Raw genomic sequence first — 19,504 nt, 5'->3', positions numbered from 1 at the left:
ACGGGCGACAGCCCACCAGGCTCCTCCATCCATGGGATTTTCCAGGCAAGAGTACTGGAGTGGGGTGCCACTGCCTTCTCTGCACCACACTGTAGAAGGCCCCAAAAAAGATTCTGTGGAAGATTATTTAATGACATGGAAAAACACGTTCATAATACACCCAAGTGAAATATAATAAAGAACATGTTTGTGTTTGATAATAATTATACTTCTTGAAATAATCTGAAATAGAAAAAAATAACAAAGTCACTAACAGGTAGTGATTATATAAATTATAGTATATTCACCAAATAACATAGTATATAGCTGTAAAAAAAAAAAAAAAAAAAAAACAGACTGATACATATACTGACATGCAAAGATCTTCACAATAAACTAAGTAAAATAATCTTTGTTGCAGAAAATTGTAAGGTGATGGGGAGGGGTGAGATAGGACTAGGGAATTAAGAGGTACAAACTACTAAATATAAAATAAATGAGCTGCAAGAACATATTGTACAGCACAGGGAATATAGCCAACATTTTACAATAACTGTAAATGGAATATAATCTATAAAACTATTGCATCACTATTCTATACACCTAAAACAAATATAAATTTTAAATCAACTGTACTTCAATATAAGAATAAAAGTAAAAAAACAAGAATGTATGTGTAGCTACACACGCAGAAGCACATAATGCAGAAGAAATGGTTATGGAGAACTGTACGTCACATATTCAACAGGGGTTACCTGGAAAAGGGCTTGTACTGGGATGCAGGGAAAAGGGAATATGGGGGACTTTTATGTTTTAAGTGTAGCTTGAATGTTTCACAAAGAATATTCATTCATGTATTATTCATGTAATGAAGAAAAGAAGTGAATATAAAATGGCTTGGCCAGATATATGAAAAGGGTTAATAAATTACCTACCATGGGAACTTCAGTTTTTTTTTTTTTTTTCACTCTTCTGGATTTTTTTCATTTTTCTACAATAAACGTGTATTTCTTCTTTATTAACAACAGCTATTTTTATTTACAAAGAAGTCAAGTAAATGCTACATGTTGAACTGCTTAAAGTTATATCAACTGTGATTTACCCAAATCAGTGGCAGGGTTTTGGATATTTCAGTTACATGTGCTAAATAAAGAGATATTAGAATCAAATTCCAACATCATCAAAAGTTAAAGGTACTCAAAGTAATTCAGTTCAGTTCAGTCACTCAGTCATGTCCCACCATTTGCGACCCCATGGACTGTAGCACGCCAGGCTTCCCTGTCCATCACCAACTCCCAGAGCTTACTCAAACTCATGTCCATTGAGTTGGTGATGCCATCCAACCATCTCATCCTCTGTCGTCCCCTTCTCCTCCCACCTTCAATCTTTCCCAGCATCAGGGTCTTTTCCAGTGAGTCAGTTCTTCGCATCAGGTGGCCAAAGTATTGGAGTTTCAGCTTCAGCATCAGTCCTTCCAATGAATATTCAGGACCGATTTCCTTTAGGATGGACTGGTTGGATATCCTTGCAGTCCAAGGGACTCTCAAGAGTCTTCTCTAACACCACAGTTCAAAAGCATCAATTCTTCAGCACTCAACTTTCTTTATAGTCCAACTCTCACATCCATACATGACTACTGGAAAAACCATAGCTTTGACTAGATGGACCTTTGATAGCAAAGTAATATCTCTGCTGCTTCCTGACCTGCATACACATTTCTCAGGAGGCAGGTCAGGTGGTCTGGTATTCCCATCTCTTTAAGAATTGTCCACTTTGTTGAAAACTGATCAGTGATCACACTTTGTTGTGATCCACACAGTCAAAAGCTTTGGCATAATCAATAAAGCAGTAGATGTTTTTCTGGAATTCTCTTGCTTTTTCTATGATCCAGTGGATGTTGGCAATTTGATCTCTGGTTTCTCCACGTTTTCTAAATCCAGCTTGAACATCTGGAAGTTCACAGTTCACGTACTGTTGAAGCCTCACTTGGAGAATTTTGAGCATTACTTTGCTAGCATGTAAGATGAGTACAATTATGTGGTAGTTTGAACATTCTTTGGCATTGCCCATCTTTGGGATTGCAATGAAAACCTACCTTTTCCCATCTGGTGACCACTGTTGAGTTTTCCAAATTTGCTGGCGTATTGAGTGCAGCACCTTCACAGCATCATCTTTTAGGATCTGAAATAGCTCAATTGGAATTCCATCACCTCCACTAGCTTTGTTCATAATGATAATTAAATAAATGATAGTTTAAGAAAATATATATCTTTATAATTTTCAGTAGGAAAGAGTTTTTATTATTATTTGAAAAATAATAGAAATCATATGTAAAATACAAAGTGCATTTGGTCTATTCTTTTCTCTATTTACACAGAACCCTAAACGTTTCATTTTCACTGGTCTGGCCCACTAGCACCATTTTAAAATGCGTACAAGAGTTTCTTCTAAAAATAAAAAAACAATTTGTAAAATAATTACACATTCTTCATGTATAAGACAGAATTTCGGTAATACAAGAATATTTCATATCACACACATAATCACTATACAACTCCTAATCTGTTACATATATTAAATCATTGCACATTACATATTCCAAACATACTATGGAAATAAGTGAAGAGATTAGAAAACAGGCAATGACATGATTTCTTAAAGCAACCTCATAGGAAGGTAACTTAAGATTCTGTCCTAGGAGGCACTCACTCAGACCCTCAGAAGACTCAACTTTACGTGGCTTGCCCAAGACTGTTTTCAAATGCCAGCTATTCAATAAATAGATGAGTTTTACTTCAAAATTAGAATAATTTTTAAACAAACACTCCCTACTCTTTTCAGAAATGAAATACAGCTTCCCTCTTATAATACAGCAGGACATACAATTCCTCTGACAGCTGCCAGTCTAACTAAAAAGACCCTTGTTTTTGGTTTTGGCCACTGATTTCTTGCTGGTATCAGGTAAGGTGTCATTTCCTTTGGCAAACCACCAAGGTAATTTTCTCTTGGACATTTCAGACGAAGTCTATAGGAAAGAAACAACAAAAAAAGTATATATATTATATATATGTATATATGTATTTGTACTGCTGGCAAGTAACACGTGCTGTGCTAAGTCATTTCAGTCATGTCCGACTCGGATCCCATGGACTGTAGCCCGCCAAGATCCTCTGTTCATGGGATTTCCCATACAAGAATACTGGAGTGGGATGCCATGCCCTCCTCCAGGGGATCTTCCCAACCCAGGGATCGAACCCACATCTCTTACATCACCTGCATTGTTACTAAATATACACCCATCATCATTCCCTTTTCAATAAAACAAAATAATGATATCTACAGAGTTTATTTCTGATTCAAAAGTAAACACATGAGAGACAAAATCACTATATCATTTGTTTAGGCAATTACCTGCCACCCTCTTACATGTTTTTAGATACTCAAGTGTCTAAAAAAGACTCTCATTTGGGAAGGAAAGAACTGGATATTATTTCAGATCCATATTAACTTTGGGTATGCCAAAATGGTGAATTTAATGTTCGGAGGAAGGCATCTGCTTGAGCATGTGTACACACACACACACACACAGTTATATTAGCAATTAAAAAAGCATACAATGTGTACATCTACACTGGTGGACAAATTCGGAGTAGTTCAGGCATCATCAGGGCCTTGCAGAACTGCTGAGACATCACAGGTACTCAAAAAATATTTGCTCAGTAAATGGGGGAAAAATGATCTTTGTTTTGTAGACTCTTTTGAGGATCTGCTGAAACTGTCTTTAGGGAAAAAAGACAAATGTACACATGCACAATATTTTGTCTAATTCTAGAGGGTCCTATGCACCAAATGAAGCCTCAGAATTTTAAGTTAAAAGTCTCTAGCTTTTAGGGGAAAAAATTAAACACAAAGGCAGTGGTTGCCTACTATATGATCTGCACAAGCAGATCCAACATATAGAGAACAGAAATTTCTTCTCCCTTAAGAAGAAATAAAAAGCAATGGGACAAAAATACTAAAAGGCAAAAATTTTTTAAACAACCTGAAATAAACAAAATTTAAAAGCTTCAATTTAAGAAAACTTGCCATCAATTTTTAAAAAACTTATTTTAAGAATCTTATTTGAAAAAAACTTATCTGAAAGAAAAAAAACATATTTGAAGACTCTACTGTGTGCCTTGGTATATTAATCAGAACTACCATTATCAAGACATAATCTTCCTCCAGTAAACAGCAGTCACAACAGATGTAAACCTAATGATGCATCAGCTAATAAAGAGAATTTGTTTTGACATTAGCTTTTATTAGAAGCCTCATAATCATAAAATGAAAGAGACTAAGGAATACAACCCAGGGCGGTAGAGAAGACAAATGTTAACACAGGAAGGATCTTGAAACTTGGCCTCCAACAGACTTTACAGCGCTCAGAGTAGCTTTCTATACTGGAAGGTGGATGGAAGAAAAACAATCTGGCTGGCTCACTCATCTCATAATCTACTTCCCAGCCTCAATATTCTTGTTCCCCTAAATGGGGAAAAAGAAAAGGCTAAATCCAGTAAGCTTAGTATGATTTCCATCCACTTACCCACCCTCTCCACAATACCCCCATTCTACATACACACACATGGTTGGTTTATGTTGTACAGCAGAAAGTAACACAACACTGCAAAGCAGTTATGTCCCGATTAAAAACAATACCTCCACTCTGTTGTCAGAATATGGTATTATTTCAATAGGATGGAAGCAAAAAGGTTAATGTGAGATTTAAACAATATTTCACTATAAATGTGCTTCAGTATTCAGGAAAAATAACAAGTTACACTTTTTCCTGTGTTGACCGATACAGCTGGGAAAAAAATAAGGTCTTAGTCACTTTGTATACAGATTTCAGAAATAAAAGGCTGGGAATAGCAGCCAAATTTCAGTACCACTGCCCAACATATATCTTCTTTAATGCCCTTCTTATAGCTAATCAATTGCCAAAATAATGTAAAGAATTCCAGGTAAGCAAATTTCATTAGGTTATCTAGGACATGAATATATACACATCTAACTGAAGGACAGTTTTAAAAAACCAGCCCCTCTTATTTTTAAGCTATTGAGAGAAAAAGAGTTTAACTGTTGGAAATCTTATAAAGATTACAACTGAAATAAAGTTCCTAATTCTCTAATATAAATAGTAGCAACCACCTACCGCTATGCTGAATTTATCATCCGTGAACTAAAGTAATTTTTGAGTTAATTATGATTTTCACAAACTTTTATCACTGAACTTTAGGCCCAGAAGAAATTAAATGTCAAATTTTCAAGTCTTTGCAATCATTTGGTAGAGTCACAGTGTCAAAGAAGAGTTATTCTCTAACTACAATTTATCTCAGATAAATCATAGAACAATAATTTTCAAAGCATGTGATTTTAATAAAATATACCATGTAAAATACTACTAAACTCATGGTCGTTCTCTGATCATGCAGAAGTGCACTGGGCTGTGCCCAGGGCCATGAGAAACAACTACCCTTGTACCTGAGAGACTCAGTGTAACAGGAACAGAGAATGAAGAGTAACAGGAGGGAGACAAATTCCAACATCTAAAGAGGTATTTATAATAGAAGTTGGGTTTTGTTTTTGGTTTTGGTTTTTTGACCATGCTACAAGGTATGTGGGATCTTAGTTCTCTGAACAAGGACTGACTCTGTGCCCCCTGCATTGGAAGAACAGAGTCTTAACCACTGGACCCCAAAATTTTAGGGAAGTCCCTGAAAGAAAGGGCATTTCCAGGTTATACAGTCAATATAAGGTAGATGTAAAATTTAAGCTGACATTCCCACACAATAAGCTAGAATAGATGGGATTATATTCTTCTTTTCTTGTCATTAAAAAAAAAAAATCTCTTTTCTCAGATCAGATTTACAAAACCAAAGGAAACACAGCTCAGAGATTTTTTTTTTAAAGTAACCTTCTATCAGAATTTGTAACACATCAAAAAATACAACATTGTGGTATTAGGATATGGAAATTGAACACTGACAGTATATGAAAATTCTACATATAATTAACACCTTGGTCTTAGTGTCTACTTCTTCCTTGGTTCTCTTAGAATTTGAAGAGCTCTCTTCAGGGTCAGGGAAACATCGCTTTTTGTTGGGATCACATGAAGAGTGGCATCGCATTCTGTGGTCACCATCTTTTTCCAGGATCTTGATTGTCATGTGGATAAGATACGTGTCAATGTTTTCAGGAACATATATTCTAATTAGGTTAATTTTATTTGTATCTGTAAAAGAATTTTTTAAAAGATTTAAAAGTAAATTACATAGAGCATCACAGAAAAATCTATAAGCTGGAAATAATGAAATATTTTGTAGAGAGGAAGGAGGAAGGTGGTCAGAGAAGACGTTCCTCCTGCAAATGCCTACCCCCTCCCAGATCGGAAATGGAGTAAGCACACACCCCCTTCACTCCTGCGCCCCTGCCTCCAAGAGCCAGAGTCAGGTCAGCTCATCCACTCTGCAGAACTTCTGTTTCAAACTGAGAATCAAAACCACCATCCATAGAATTGTTTCTAAAGGAATTATGTTTCAAATTCCAAATATCAATTATAAGCTAATTTTTTTGAAAATAATTTATTCTTAAAATAGAAGCTAATCATACTTGTAAATAAGATGCTAATAAAAAGGATTCTTTCAATGGATACTGAAGCATAACAAAACATATCAACTATTTAAAATGTCTATTAATTGAATATGTTTTCTGAGAAAGATAGATTTTATTTTAAGATCTTATTTGCCCTAACTTTCCACACAAGTAAGGGCTGAAAATATCTCCCGAAAAATCAAGTGAAACAATGAGCACTGCCTGCACTCCTTCAGTGGTTAAAGAGATCAAATTACCCTTATTTTTGTGGCATGTCCCTTGGAAGCCACCCTTAATTTTCCAGGGACATGCACATTAAGAATGAAAGAACAAAATTCTTCAAAATATTATCCAGGTACATCATTAAATACGTTGCTTCATTTATTAGCAGGCATAGTTACTATCTCAACTCCATAAGAGAAGCAGCTTAAAATTAGGTAAACATGAAAAAAAACTAAAAGAATAAAAAAGTGCAGAATTCCTTAAAATATTAAGTTACAGGGACAAAATCTATTTAGCAAATAAGCATGAAAATAATAAGACATAATTTCTCCGTTCTCAAATACTCTATGTTTAAGTATAAGATCATGCCATAATAAAATATAGAAAATTATCAATTCAAGATTGGGCAGAATTTAAATGCCAACAAACTGGTTCATTAAAACACCAAATTATGTGATATGGCTGCTGCTGCTAAGTCACTTCAGTCATGTCCAACTCTGTGCGACCCCATAGAAGGCAGCCCACCAGGCTCCCCGTCCCTGGGATTCTCCAGGCAAGAACACTGGAATGGGTTGCCATTTCCTTCTCCAATGCGTGAAAGTGAAAAGTGAAAGTGAAGTCACTCAGTCGTGTCTGACTCCTAGCGACCCCATGGACTGCAGCCTACCAGGCTCCTCCGCCCATGGGATTTTCCAGGCAAGAGTACTGGAGTGGGGTGCCATTGCCTTCTCCGGTGATATGGCTACAGCTAAGTAAAAGATGAAATAACCTATTTGAATCATTAGTGTGACATGGATATCTTCATTTCTTATTATAGTTTATAACTCAACAATGTTTCCTCCAGTGAGATAATAAACAGTATTTTATTATGGAAAAATAAGAATTCAAAAATAAAATTTCACATCAATAAATTATATATTACAGACTATAAATGTACAATTGAAAGAAATAAAGTTTAGTTAGAGCTCACGAATCTTAACGTTCTCAATTTCGGCTTTGGAAGTAAACTACAATAATATATATTTTCACATTATCTGTATAATGTATATATAATGTTTGGACAGAAAGATGAAATAAGTGTTTAATAAGTATAATTTAAATTTCATTGTTCTTTGGAATTTCAATTTATGCTAATATCTTTATTAATTCAATTGAAATATTAATTTCATTTTAATATTTAACTCTGAATGAAAATTTGCTATACTCAATATGTAGTAGTAAAGAAAATAGGAAAAGGGGGGGGAAACTGCACAAGCTCTTTCAGATGATATTGTATACAATCAAATAGCTTATCAGAGACACATCTTTCTCTAAATCCTAAGAGACAATACATATATAAGGAAAAAAGTAATTCTAGGGTGTTAATATCAAACAGGCATCTGAGCAAGAAGGCATTTGACTTTCTTTGAAATACTATTTCCTTCTGCACTGAAGAAAGAAAGATTTTATACAATCATGATTCTAACCCCACCAGTAATTACTGTTGTCCTTTCTCTGCCTTAACTTCCAGTAAAATGGCAGCTGTAGTGAGAAAGACTAGAGAGTGACCGGCAGAGATGGCTAGCTTCCTCACAAGACACTCACAGCTAAGTGACCTTGGGTATTTTATTACAGAACAGGATCTGGCCCTCAGGTTTTCAAATTTACAAACCACTAATAACCTCGACAGAGCCAGGTGAACCAAGTTCACACAATGCCAATTCATTAATTTCCAGTTATGAACTCACAACTATTACATAGATTAGCAAGCCTAGCACATAGGTCCCTATAGAGACTGCCCTAAATGGGACACCAAACATAACCAGAAAGCTGTGACACAGGAGCAGAATTAGCTGTTAAGGTGTCTCCTCCCTCCAATAAGATCTTGACATAATTTATCAACAGGCCCTTAAAATACCTGAAGGTCTCATGGACCAGGATTAGAAATTGCATGTGTCTTTGCTTTAAATAAAAGTTGGCAGAACAACTTTAACACGGTATATAGTAAAGAGGGAAACTTAGGTTCCCTGGAACTAACCTTGAGCAGGTTTCCCTGCTCAAACCTGTGTTTGTCCCTCTCCTGGCCTCTTAGGTTGATCAGCAGGAGAAGAGATGGAGGTCTTCTTCAGTCAAGTCTTGTTCAGGCCTAGAATGAAGGCTGCCTTTGAAAGTAACTTAAATACCTTTGTACTTATCAATTAAGTATAGTATTAATTGTGATCTTTTTCACCTTATTTCTAACCTTGGGGGGAGAACTGTATACTTATTCCTGAGTGGGAAAGAGTTTGACGTAATAAAAAGCTTAATTAACTATTTGCACTGCAGCTCTGGAGATGAGGCTTTTGTTATGTCCTCTGCTCTGTCCTAACAGTCCAAAAAAATTCATCAGCTTTACCGGATTATTATGATACATCTAGTTTACGTTTGTACATTTAGAGTAGGAAAACCCTTCTAATGTACCTCGTCTTTACTTCTGTAAAAAAGGGATCATAATTTTAAAATAGGCAGATTTTAACATTTTCTGTAAGGCAAAGGGGCTTGACCACAGTTGAGGTTCCACAGCATAATGACAGGAGAAAACCCTTCGACAAGGGGCCCAAGTCCATCCCTTCAATTGCACAGCGCCTGACGTGACTGCCTGGACGAGACAGGCTAGTTCAGTGAAAGCAATGACAGGGAATCAGAAAGATGTAGGAAGAAACTAAGAGTCAGTAAGCTATGGGGAAGGATGTTTTTTTCCAAGTGATGAACTAGAAATCAGAGAAGGATGAAAGAGCTCTGTTTTGGCGATGGGTATGGAAGGTGTAATAAGAAGCTGAAACAAACAAACAAAACAAGAATTTCTCCGATTCAGACTTTCCTTTGAGTGATGATGGGAAGAAAGATTGTTTTTCTAAAACAAGACAAAGCATTAGAAAAGTGAAGTTTTCATAGTAGCATAAAGGGTTAATGTGATCAGAGTGGAAAATATCAGCAGATTGCTTGTTTACTTCATCTGGGTTCAATGACTCAAGTCATTAAGGCTGCAGACAAGGGTCGTGGTTATCACCTGAGTTGATGGGAGGGTTTCGGATAACATCAGCAATAATCTTTTGAATCTCTGGAGTCAGGCCTGCTCGCTCTGTATCGACTGGGTAGCCAGCTTTCATCGCTTGGGATAAGTGCATGCCAACTGCTGTGAGAGGCAGAGTCCTCTTCTCAGCTGTATCCTTCTAGAGCAAGGGCAGCAAAACAATCAGTGAGTTTTTTTTAAGCTTCCACTGTGCTGTATAGAAACACAAGGTCCAAAACCTTCAGGTAGTAAGTGTTCACTGAGAAATAAAACAGTGGACTGAACCTTCATTTACATTTCTCATTTTAACTAATTCTTCAAAATGACTCACATGCTAGAACTCCCCAGGTGCTGCTGCTTTGTATACTTCCTATATTGAATGAAGCAAAACCACCCAGCTTTAGCTGAGATCAGTCCTCACCCTTCTGCAATTATTCACCTTAAAAACCCATTAGTAACAGAGAACAGTCATTCCACGTAAGTCTCATAGCTGCCATGACCTTTTAAAAATACAGCAAACTGTAACTCAATAAACTGCACACTTGAAATAACACATGGCCTTTCAGTTACATGAACTTCCAGGAAGACAAATGCTAAAATGCTTAGTGGTAACATCAGGTTCTGAATGTATTCTATAAAAGGTTCTCAAAAAGACTTTAACAAGTGCTTAAGTGGGCTCTATTCATAAAATAAGAACACACACAATTTACAAGGGGCTGTCATCTTTTGCCTAGTACTGAACTTAACATGAATTGTGCTAAATTAAGGACATTGCTACATATTTATGTAGCTTTTAAACAAATGCAGCTCCAAATCCAGTTAAGGTGTCTGTTAGATAAAATATTCTTCTCAACATTCAGGAAGTTCAATCACTCAGCTCTAAATTATTTCATGATACTCTTTTTTAACACACCTTGAAAGCCTAAATTTGGAGTGTATGTGTATGAATGCTGATATTTTCACAAAACAGGGCACGTAAAGCAATATTCTTCATCACTCAAAGGAAGGTTTTTAGTTACTTCCATGTCTGCCTAATATCAGGGTTATTTGATACCAGGCATCATATTACCTAAAACTAATTGTATTATAGCTCCTGATTAATTGGCCCTTAGGCATGTTTAATTTTGTGCTTAACTAGCAAGACCCCCCCCCCCCTCAGGCTCCCTGGAGGCACAGATCACAATATTTCACAATAATATACAACCAAATAATAGCAGAAGACCCAAATGAAGATATACCACTCCTCATATTTTTAACCATGAATAGGGAATATATGAAACTTCATATCCTGGCTGAGTATGAGAATACAATTTATTCAAAAAATTTAGAGGCTATTCCATATTTTCTTAGTAATTACATACAGTTTTGCCATACATATTTGGTCCAATTATATATATACAAGCATTTTTAACATGTTACTGTTTAAATAAGAGACTGAACTTAAAATTCCTCTTTATCATGTAATTTGTTTCAAAAAGAGTACAGTGGAATTATTTGGTTCTTTGTGTAATGGCTTTCAAACTTTTAATTAAGGAGTTTGGCTATCTAAGTAGAACATCTATTAATGACTAAGACAAGCTAGGGACTGTTTATTCTTATTTATATTGAATCTTAAACAGAATAGAAAGTGTGTAATGGAGCCAACAGCATGAGACACAGAGAACAGAAAAAAGAGGCCCTGAACCATACAGCCTGATCTAAATCAATTTAACATTAGAGAGGATAGGAATGCAGATCAGTGAAACTCAGGGGGAAGCCTCATTCTGCCCTTCTGCCACTAAGATACCCTCTTCATTTTGTGTATTTAAAAAATCTCCACAACCTTAAGGACTTGTGCCACAATGATGAAGAAACAGGAAGTATGGCCATTTTTCACAGCAGTCAGATTTCTTTCAAAGAGCATCAAGCAGACACAGTTAAGAAAAAAAAAAAAACCATGACACTAGAGAAGAGAGTGAAAAGCAAGTTTGTTGCTTTTTTAAAACTTATTTTTAGCTTCTTGGACATCCTTCCAGAGATATTCTATGCACTTTTGTATACATACACAGGGATACATGAATATGTGTGAAAGTGAAAGAATTGCTCAGTCATGTCCAACTCTTTGCAACCCCATGGACTGTAGCCCACCAGGCTCCTCTGTCTATAGGACTTCCCAGGAAAGAATACTGGAGTGGGTTGCCATTTTCTTTTCCAGGGGATCTTCCTGATCCAGGGACTGAACCCCAGTCTCCTGCACTGCAGGCAGATTCTTTACCATCTGAGCCACCAGGGAAACCCATTTATAAATATATAAGCATGCAAATCCATATATATACACATTTATGTACATTTTTCACACCACTAGGCACCTTCCTTTTTCTACTTAACAATGTATCTTAGAGATTATCTATTATCAGTACATACTATAATAGTTTTTTAACTATTAATCCCATTAAAAAAAGTAGCTTCAAAATATGGCTGCTTCAACATCCCTAAGCTATAAATGTGTTAATCAGTACCTCTGATACAACCTCTGTAAGATGATCATGCTCAAACTATACTTGCTGATTTTACTAGAAGTAGGCTTAGAAAAAGAAAATGACCTTGTTCTAAAATTAATTATAAAATGAACCAATGTGAAACACTGTAGGATTATAAGAAATTTATCCCAATTTAATACTGAAAAGCTGATAAAATACATTTAGATAAATTTAAAAATTCCCTCTAACTTGAAAATAACACTTACCAAAGACATTTTCTTTTCTTGGAAAAAAAAATATGTAATGGCCACAGACGGTGAAAGTGAATTTGCTTTATTTTCCAGCACCAAATTTTTCTTCTCTTCTTCCTGTAGTTCTGAGCTTGAAAAGAGGTCTGTCTACACAATTTTAAATGTAGCACAAATAATCAAAAATAATATCAATATAATGATAGAATATAAACATGATCATTAGCTATTAAGGAAAAAAATAACATAAACTTCAAGGAACTGCCCCAAATTCTCTTTTTATGAGAAGCTCAAAAAAGAACGTTTTTTTTTTTACATATTGATTTTTAAAAGTAAAATAGGCTACAGTGAATAAATTTTGAATAAAGTATTTGCAATAGCAAACATGGTTACAGAACTAAAAATTCCCAGTCTTCTCCTTAAGCCAAAAGGAGAGAATACAGATGAACTATAATGTTGACCACACTGCTTCTAAATTAGTCCCCTAATCCCCTGGAAGTGAATAGTAAATAAATAAATGAAGTTTTAATTTCTATCTACATTTGAAAGTAAGATAATTTATTAATCTAAAATAACGTATTCATTCAAATTTTAAAACCTCTCAACAAAATAAACAGATACCAGCAGCCTTGACAACTATTTTAGTATATTAATTATGTAACTAGTGGTTATCAGTGGGGAGAGGGATGGGGGAAGGGGCATGATAGGGAAAGGGGATTAAGAGGTACAAAGTTCTGGGTATAAAATAAGTTACAAGGATGTAACATACAGCACAGGGCACAGAGCCAGTATTTTATAACTTTGGAGTATCATATATAAAACTATTGAATCACTATGTTGTACATATGAAACTAATATAATACTGTAAGTCAACTATATTTAATTTTTAAAAACTGGTAACTAATATGTTTTTATAACTGATTTAATAAAGAAACTCTCCAAATTCATTTCTAAGTGTCCAGCATGGAAATTAAAATGAAGGGAGAAAATGATGCTTTTGAAGCATGTTTTGAAATCGTCAAAAAAAGTTAATTCTCTCAGAGCTCCAGTAAATCACAGTATTTTACCTGAACGCTATTTATTTGACAGAAACGTCTGATGACTTCCAACAGAGGGGCCAACATCACAGCTTTGCCTTCAGAAACACCATCGATCCTTTTCACATTTTCAACTGTAGTAGGTCTATCATTTTAAAAAATTAAAGTCAAGAAACCACTGAAACATTACTACTCCAGCAACAAAGCTGATGGATATTTAGCTTCATACTGGCCTTCAATACGCATGTGTTAATGTTTGTTCCAGAAACCAAAACCATGTATAAAACAAGTAATCAGATTTCGAGTCTCAGAGGACAACCAAAGGCTAAGGCCCCGACCTGCCTCCTGAGAAATCTGTATGCAGGTCAGGAAGCAACAGTTAGAACTGGACATGGAACAACAGACTGCTTCCAAATAGGAAAAGGAGTACGTCAAGGCTGTATATTGTCACTCTGCTTACTTAACTTATATGCAGAGTACATCATGAGAAACACTGGGCTGGAGGAAGCACAAGCTGGAATCAAGATTGCCGGGAGAAATATCAATAACCTCAGATATGCAGATGACACCACCCTTACGACAGAAAGTGAAGAGGAACTAAAAAGCCTCTTGATGAAAGTGAAATAGAGTGAAAAAGTTGGCTTAAAGCTCAACATTCAGAAGACAAAGATCATGGCATCCGGTCCCATCACTTCATGGGAAATAGATGGGGAAACAGTGGAAACAGTGTCAGACTTTATTTTTTGGGGCTCCGAAATCACTGCGATGGTGACTGCAGCCATGAAATTAAAAGACGCTTACTCCTTGGAAGGAAAGTTATGACCAACCTAGATAGCATATTAAAAAGCAGAGACATGACTTTGCCAACAAAGGTCCATCTAGTCAAGGCTATGGTTTTTCCAGTGGTCATGTATGGATGTGAGAGTTGGACTGTGAAGAAAGCTGAGCCCTGAATAATTGATGCTTTTGAACTGTGGTGTTGGAGAAGACTCTTGAGAGTCCCTTGGACTGCAAGGAGATCCAACCAGTCTATTCTGAAGGAGATCAGCCCTGGGTGTTCTTTGGAAGGAATGATGCTAAAGCTGAAACTCCAGTACTTTGGCCACCTCATGCGAAGAGTTGACTCATTGGAAAAGACTGATGCTGGGAGGGATTGGGGACAGGAGGAGAAGGGGATGATAAAGGATGAGATGGCTGGATGGCATCACCGACTCGATGGACATGAGTTTGAGTGAACTCCGGGAGTTGGTGATGGACAGGGAGGCCTGGCGTGCTGTGATTCATGGGGTCACAAAGAGTCGGACATGACTGAGCGACTGAACTGAATTGAACTGAATTGAACTGGTGGCTCAGATGGTTAAGAGTCTGCCTGCAATGCGGGAGACCTGGGTTCGATCCCTGGGTCGGAAAGACCCCCTGGAGAAGGAAATGGCAACCCACTCCAGTATTCTGCCTAGAAAATCCCATGGACGGAGGAGCCTGGCAGGCTACAGTCCATGGGGTCGCAAAGAGTCAGACACGACTGAGCGACTTCACATTCACTTAAGACTGAGAAACTAGTTAAAAGTAAAGTGTGGTAAAGAAAGATTAATTTGTTATTCATATATCAGATGAGATAGAGAGAGAGACTGATGAAAGAGAAACTAATTAGAGGCTTTTACAATAGTTCAAGGGTAATGGTCTGAACTACCATGCTGTCACTAAAAAAAAAATGAAGAAAAGCATAAACGGATTACACAAGGAACAATTAAACAAAAAAGTCTAAAAACTATATAATAAAAGACGGGGCTATATATTAGAAGAGTAAAAGTAATATCAGAGGTATTAAAGAGGCGTGATGAGGAACATGATTGTATGAATAACAAAATTAAGGAATTCAGAAAGTAGAGTTCTGGTATTTGCATGAAATGCACATACATATGGGGGGTTGGTGGGTAATGTGTTAAGATTTTATAATATATCCTTGATCTGATTGCTGAAAACAGCTGGTTTCATAGAAATGTAGGACTAAAGCTCAGTGAAGAGATCACTGGCATCAACACAGGAGATTTGGGAACCACTTCTCAGATGTGACTGCTGGAGCTATAGTCGTGATATCACTTAATGATATATTTTACGAATCTATTATGTTAGAAGAAAATAAGTTAAAATATGTAAATAGTTTACCTCATTTTGGCCATATCCAACAATATCTTATTTGTTGCCAGAATAGCCGGAGGAACATCCATCATATTGGCGTGTTTCTGCCTAGCTGCTACCAATTCGCCATATAATGCAGTCTGAACAAAAAGCAAATAAACAACATCTGTTTAAATGTGCTTAGAAATATCCAGTGCTTTATTTCAGAGTTTCAGATAGTACATTTCCTTCTAGGATGAAAAAATAAACGGAACTGTATCTTAGCCTCTTTGTTAAAGAACAATTTTTAAAATACTGGCAAGAGAATTTCAAGCATGCTTAGATTCATAACTATCATCTCAAAAACTAACTGCCTCTCTACAGAAGTCATACCTGAGTCTCCTGCTCTTGAGCGGAAATAACAGGTTCTGAGGACTTGTAATATTTTCTTGGTGATGACACTATGATGCTAAAACAATTAAAAGAAAATTAATAACAAAAGCTTTTCTTTCTCCAAGTTCACTTTCTATTTTGCCTTCCAAATGAGAATATCTTTCCAAATCAATATTAACACTTGTATGTCATAATACCAGTAAGGTGACTGTTACTTAAATGAGAGCCTAGATTTTAAACATTCTGGATCAAATACATACATTATAAGGGTAAAGTTAAAGCTGTAATTTGAGTTCATCACAAAATTGGTATAATTAAAAATACCATTTGCCTCCTCCTCCTCAATCAAATTCTTTGAAAGAAAATACTCCTTATCTACACTGAAGTAAAATAAGCTGTTTTAAACCAAAAGGAATACAATCTATAATCCTTCTTGTGATAGCACTGTTAATAATTTATAAATTTATAATAATTTTTGGTTGCTGAGGAAAATTAGCATGGATTTAATTAAATTATTGACAATTTTCTTCAAAACCAAACTAACAAAAATAAGCCAGAAGGTGTAATTTTGCCTTTGACTCGTTAAAAGAAAACTTCAAAACACCCAATTAGCAAATATATGAAAGGTGTTAGGCAGCACATTAGATGGAACACCAACTTCTACAAGAGGCATTTCTCACTGATAAATTACTTATAAAGAGGAGAAGTTATAAAAATGAAATTGTATGGAACAGCATATGTAAAAGATTTTAATTATAAAGAGGAAAAGTTATAAAATTGAAATTGTATAGAATAGCATATGTATAAGATGTCAAAGTTAAATAAATTTCTGCTTTTAGGGGTGAAAGAGAAGAACATGCTTGATATTTAAGAAATGCTTATAAATTTCCCAGCTGCAAGGGCTCAACATCTACAGTGTAAGGACTTCAATTTTATAATTATCAGATCCTGGATCATGGAAAAAGCAAGAGAGTTCCAGAAAAGCATCTATTTCTGCTTTATTGACTATGCCAAAGTCTTTGACTGTGTGGATCACAATAAACTGGAAAACTCTGAAAGAGATGGGAATACCAGACCACCTGATCTGCCTCTTGAGAAATCTGTATGCAGGTCAGGAAGCAACAGTTAGAACTGGACATGGAACAACAGACTGGTTCCAAAGAGGAAAAGGAGGACGTCAAGGCTGTATATTGTCACCCTGCTTATTTAACTTCTATGCAGAGTACATCATGAGAAACGCTGGACTGGAAGAAACACAAGCTGGAATCAAGATTACCGGGAGAAATCTCAATAACCTCAGATATGCAGATGACACCACCCTTATGGCAGAAAGTGAAGAGGAACTCAAAAGCCTCTTGATGAAAGTGAAAGTGGAGAGTGAAAAAGTTGGCTTAAAGCTCAACATTCAGAAAACGAAGATCATGGCATCCGGTCCCATCACTTCATGGGAAATAGATGGGGAAACAGTGGAAATAGTGTCAGACTTTATTTTTCTGGGCTCCAAAATCACTGCAAATGGTGACTGCAGCCATGAAATTAAAAGACGCTTACTCCTTGGAAGGAAAGTTATGACCAACCTAGATAGCATATTCAAAAGCAGAGACATTACTTTGCCAACAAAGGTTCGTCTAGTCAAGGCTATGGTTTTTCCTGTGGTCATGTATGGATGTGACAGTTGGACTGTGAAGAAGGCTGAGCGCCGAAGAATTGATGCTTTTGGACTGTGGTGTTGGAGAAGACTCCTGAGACTCCTTGGACTGCAAGGAGATCCAACCAGTCCATTCTGAAGGAGATCAGCCCTGGGAATTCTTTGGAAGGAATGATGCTAAAGCTGAAACTCCAGTACTTTGGCCACCTCATGCGAAGAGTTGACTCATTGGAAAAGACTCTGATGCTGGGAGGGATTGGGGGCAAGAGGAGAAGGGGATGACAGAGGATGAGATGGCTGGATGGCATCACTGACTTGATGGATGTGAGTGTGAGTGAACTCCGGGAGTTGGTGATGGACAGGGAGGCCTGGTGTGCTGTGATTCATGGGGTCGCAAAGAGTCGGACACAACTGAGCAACTGATCTGATCTGATCACTAAAACAGATTTGAACATGAGGACAGACAACTCCAGTTCAAAGAATTAGTCATATCAGATTACTCAAGACAATTATAAATTTGTTTGAAGTAATATATTTACTTTTATCTTAGTATTTATGGAAATCTTTATACTAATGGACTATTTGCAAATTGTTACTTTAAAATAGTTCTCAGAAAAATTTTATTATCATATATACTGGCAAAATTCTGGCTAATATACCCCTGAAGCAAAAATACAGGTGGAAAATGTTTGATAGAAAACATTTCCCCTATGAATGCTATAACAATGTACAGAAGGGCTTCCCTGGTGGCTCAGTGGTAAAGAATCCACCTGCCAAGGCAGGTGACATGGGTTTAATCCCTGGTCTGAGATCTCACATGCCGTGGAGCAACTAAGCCCATGTGCCACAACTATTGGGCCTGCGCTCTAACGTAGAGCCTGTGCTCTGCAACGAGAAGCTCGCACGCCACAACTAGAGAGGAGCCCCCACTCGCCGCAGCGAGAGAAAAGCCTCTGCAGCAACAAAGACCTAGCACAGACAAGAATTAATAAGATTAGAAAAAGAAAGTGCACAGAAGAAACATTCAAAATATACAATGAATATCATCAAAGAGGTAAGTGAAGATCCTACACCCACGAATCAAGAAAAGATTGCTATACATGGTTCAACAAAGAAGACAGAGAACGAGAAATACTTCTTAGAAATTAAAATTTTTATAATTAAAACTAAAATCTCACTGGATGTGTTAGTCGCTCAGTCGTGTCTGACTCTTTATGAGCCCATGAACTGCAGTCCGCCAGGCTCCTTTGTCCATGGGATTCTCCAAAGGCAAGAATACTGGAATGGGTAGCCTTTCCCTTCTCCACTGGAACTTCCCAACCCAGTGATCAAACCCAGGTCTTCCACATTGCAGGCAGATTCTTTACCAAATGACCCAACAGAGAAGCTTCTCATTAGATGGGAGGGGATACAAAGGCAAGGAACTCTCCAAGAAAATAAACAAATGAAAACAGGTTGAAAATAGGAGAAATTAAAAATTAGTAATAGGAACATTAAAAATCAAGAAAACAAAGAAGATAATTAAGGGAGCAGTGGTCATAACAACACAGTTTGCCTTAGTATACAATATTTGAGCATATATAATCAAAACAAATTATTTATATGACCAAAACTTGAAATATAATTTTGTTCCAGGGAAGCAAAGGGATTGAAAGTAAGGAAATGACGGAAGCAGATATGGGAAACAAGCCTTTAGTTTACCATTATAGAATATAAACAGAAAATTTCTAAAATTA

At 36.5% G+C, this 19,504-nt stretch overlaps 1 protein-coding gene across 9 annotated transcripts in view; it reads right to left on the bottom strand.

Annotated features, from left to right (window-relative positions):
• Positions 1–986: 986 nt before the first annotated feature.
• Positions 987–19,504, bottom strand: part of WRN (WRN RecQ like helicase) — a 126,702-nt gene continuing 108,184 nt past the window's right edge. For all 9 annotated transcript variants that reach the window (XM_086380936.1, XM_086380933.1, XM_086380934.1 and 6 more), the window contains 7 exons: positions 16,121–16,196; positions 15,776–15,888; positions 13,640–13,754; positions 12,591–12,722; positions 9,863–10,025; positions 6,039–6,253; positions 987–3,004 (listed from right to left, as the gene is read on the bottom strand). In XM_086380936.1, the coding sequence (XP_086237062.1) occupies positions 2,885–3,004; positions 6,039–6,253; positions 9,863–10,025; positions 12,591–12,722; positions 13,640–13,754; positions 15,776–15,888; positions 16,121–16,196 (934 nt within the window). In that variant the 3' untranslated portion in view covers positions 987–2,884. The remainder of the gene's footprint in view (positions 3,005–6,038; positions 6,254–9,862; positions 10,026–12,590; positions 12,723–13,639; positions 13,755–15,775; positions 15,889–16,120; positions 16,197–19,504) is intronic.

Source organism: Bos grunniens, chromosome 27 (assembly GCF_055505025.1).
Source record: "Bos grunniens cultivar Pamir isolate PY7600 chromosome 27, Bosgru_T2T1.0, whole genome shotgun sequence".
In the NCBI taxonomy this organism is placed as follows: domain Eukaryota; kingdom Metazoa; phylum Chordata; class Mammalia; order Artiodactyla; family Bovidae; genus Bos; species Bos grunniens.
The sequence above is the reverse complement of the archived record's forward strand: the minus strand, read 5'-3'. Positions and strand labels throughout refer to the sequence as shown.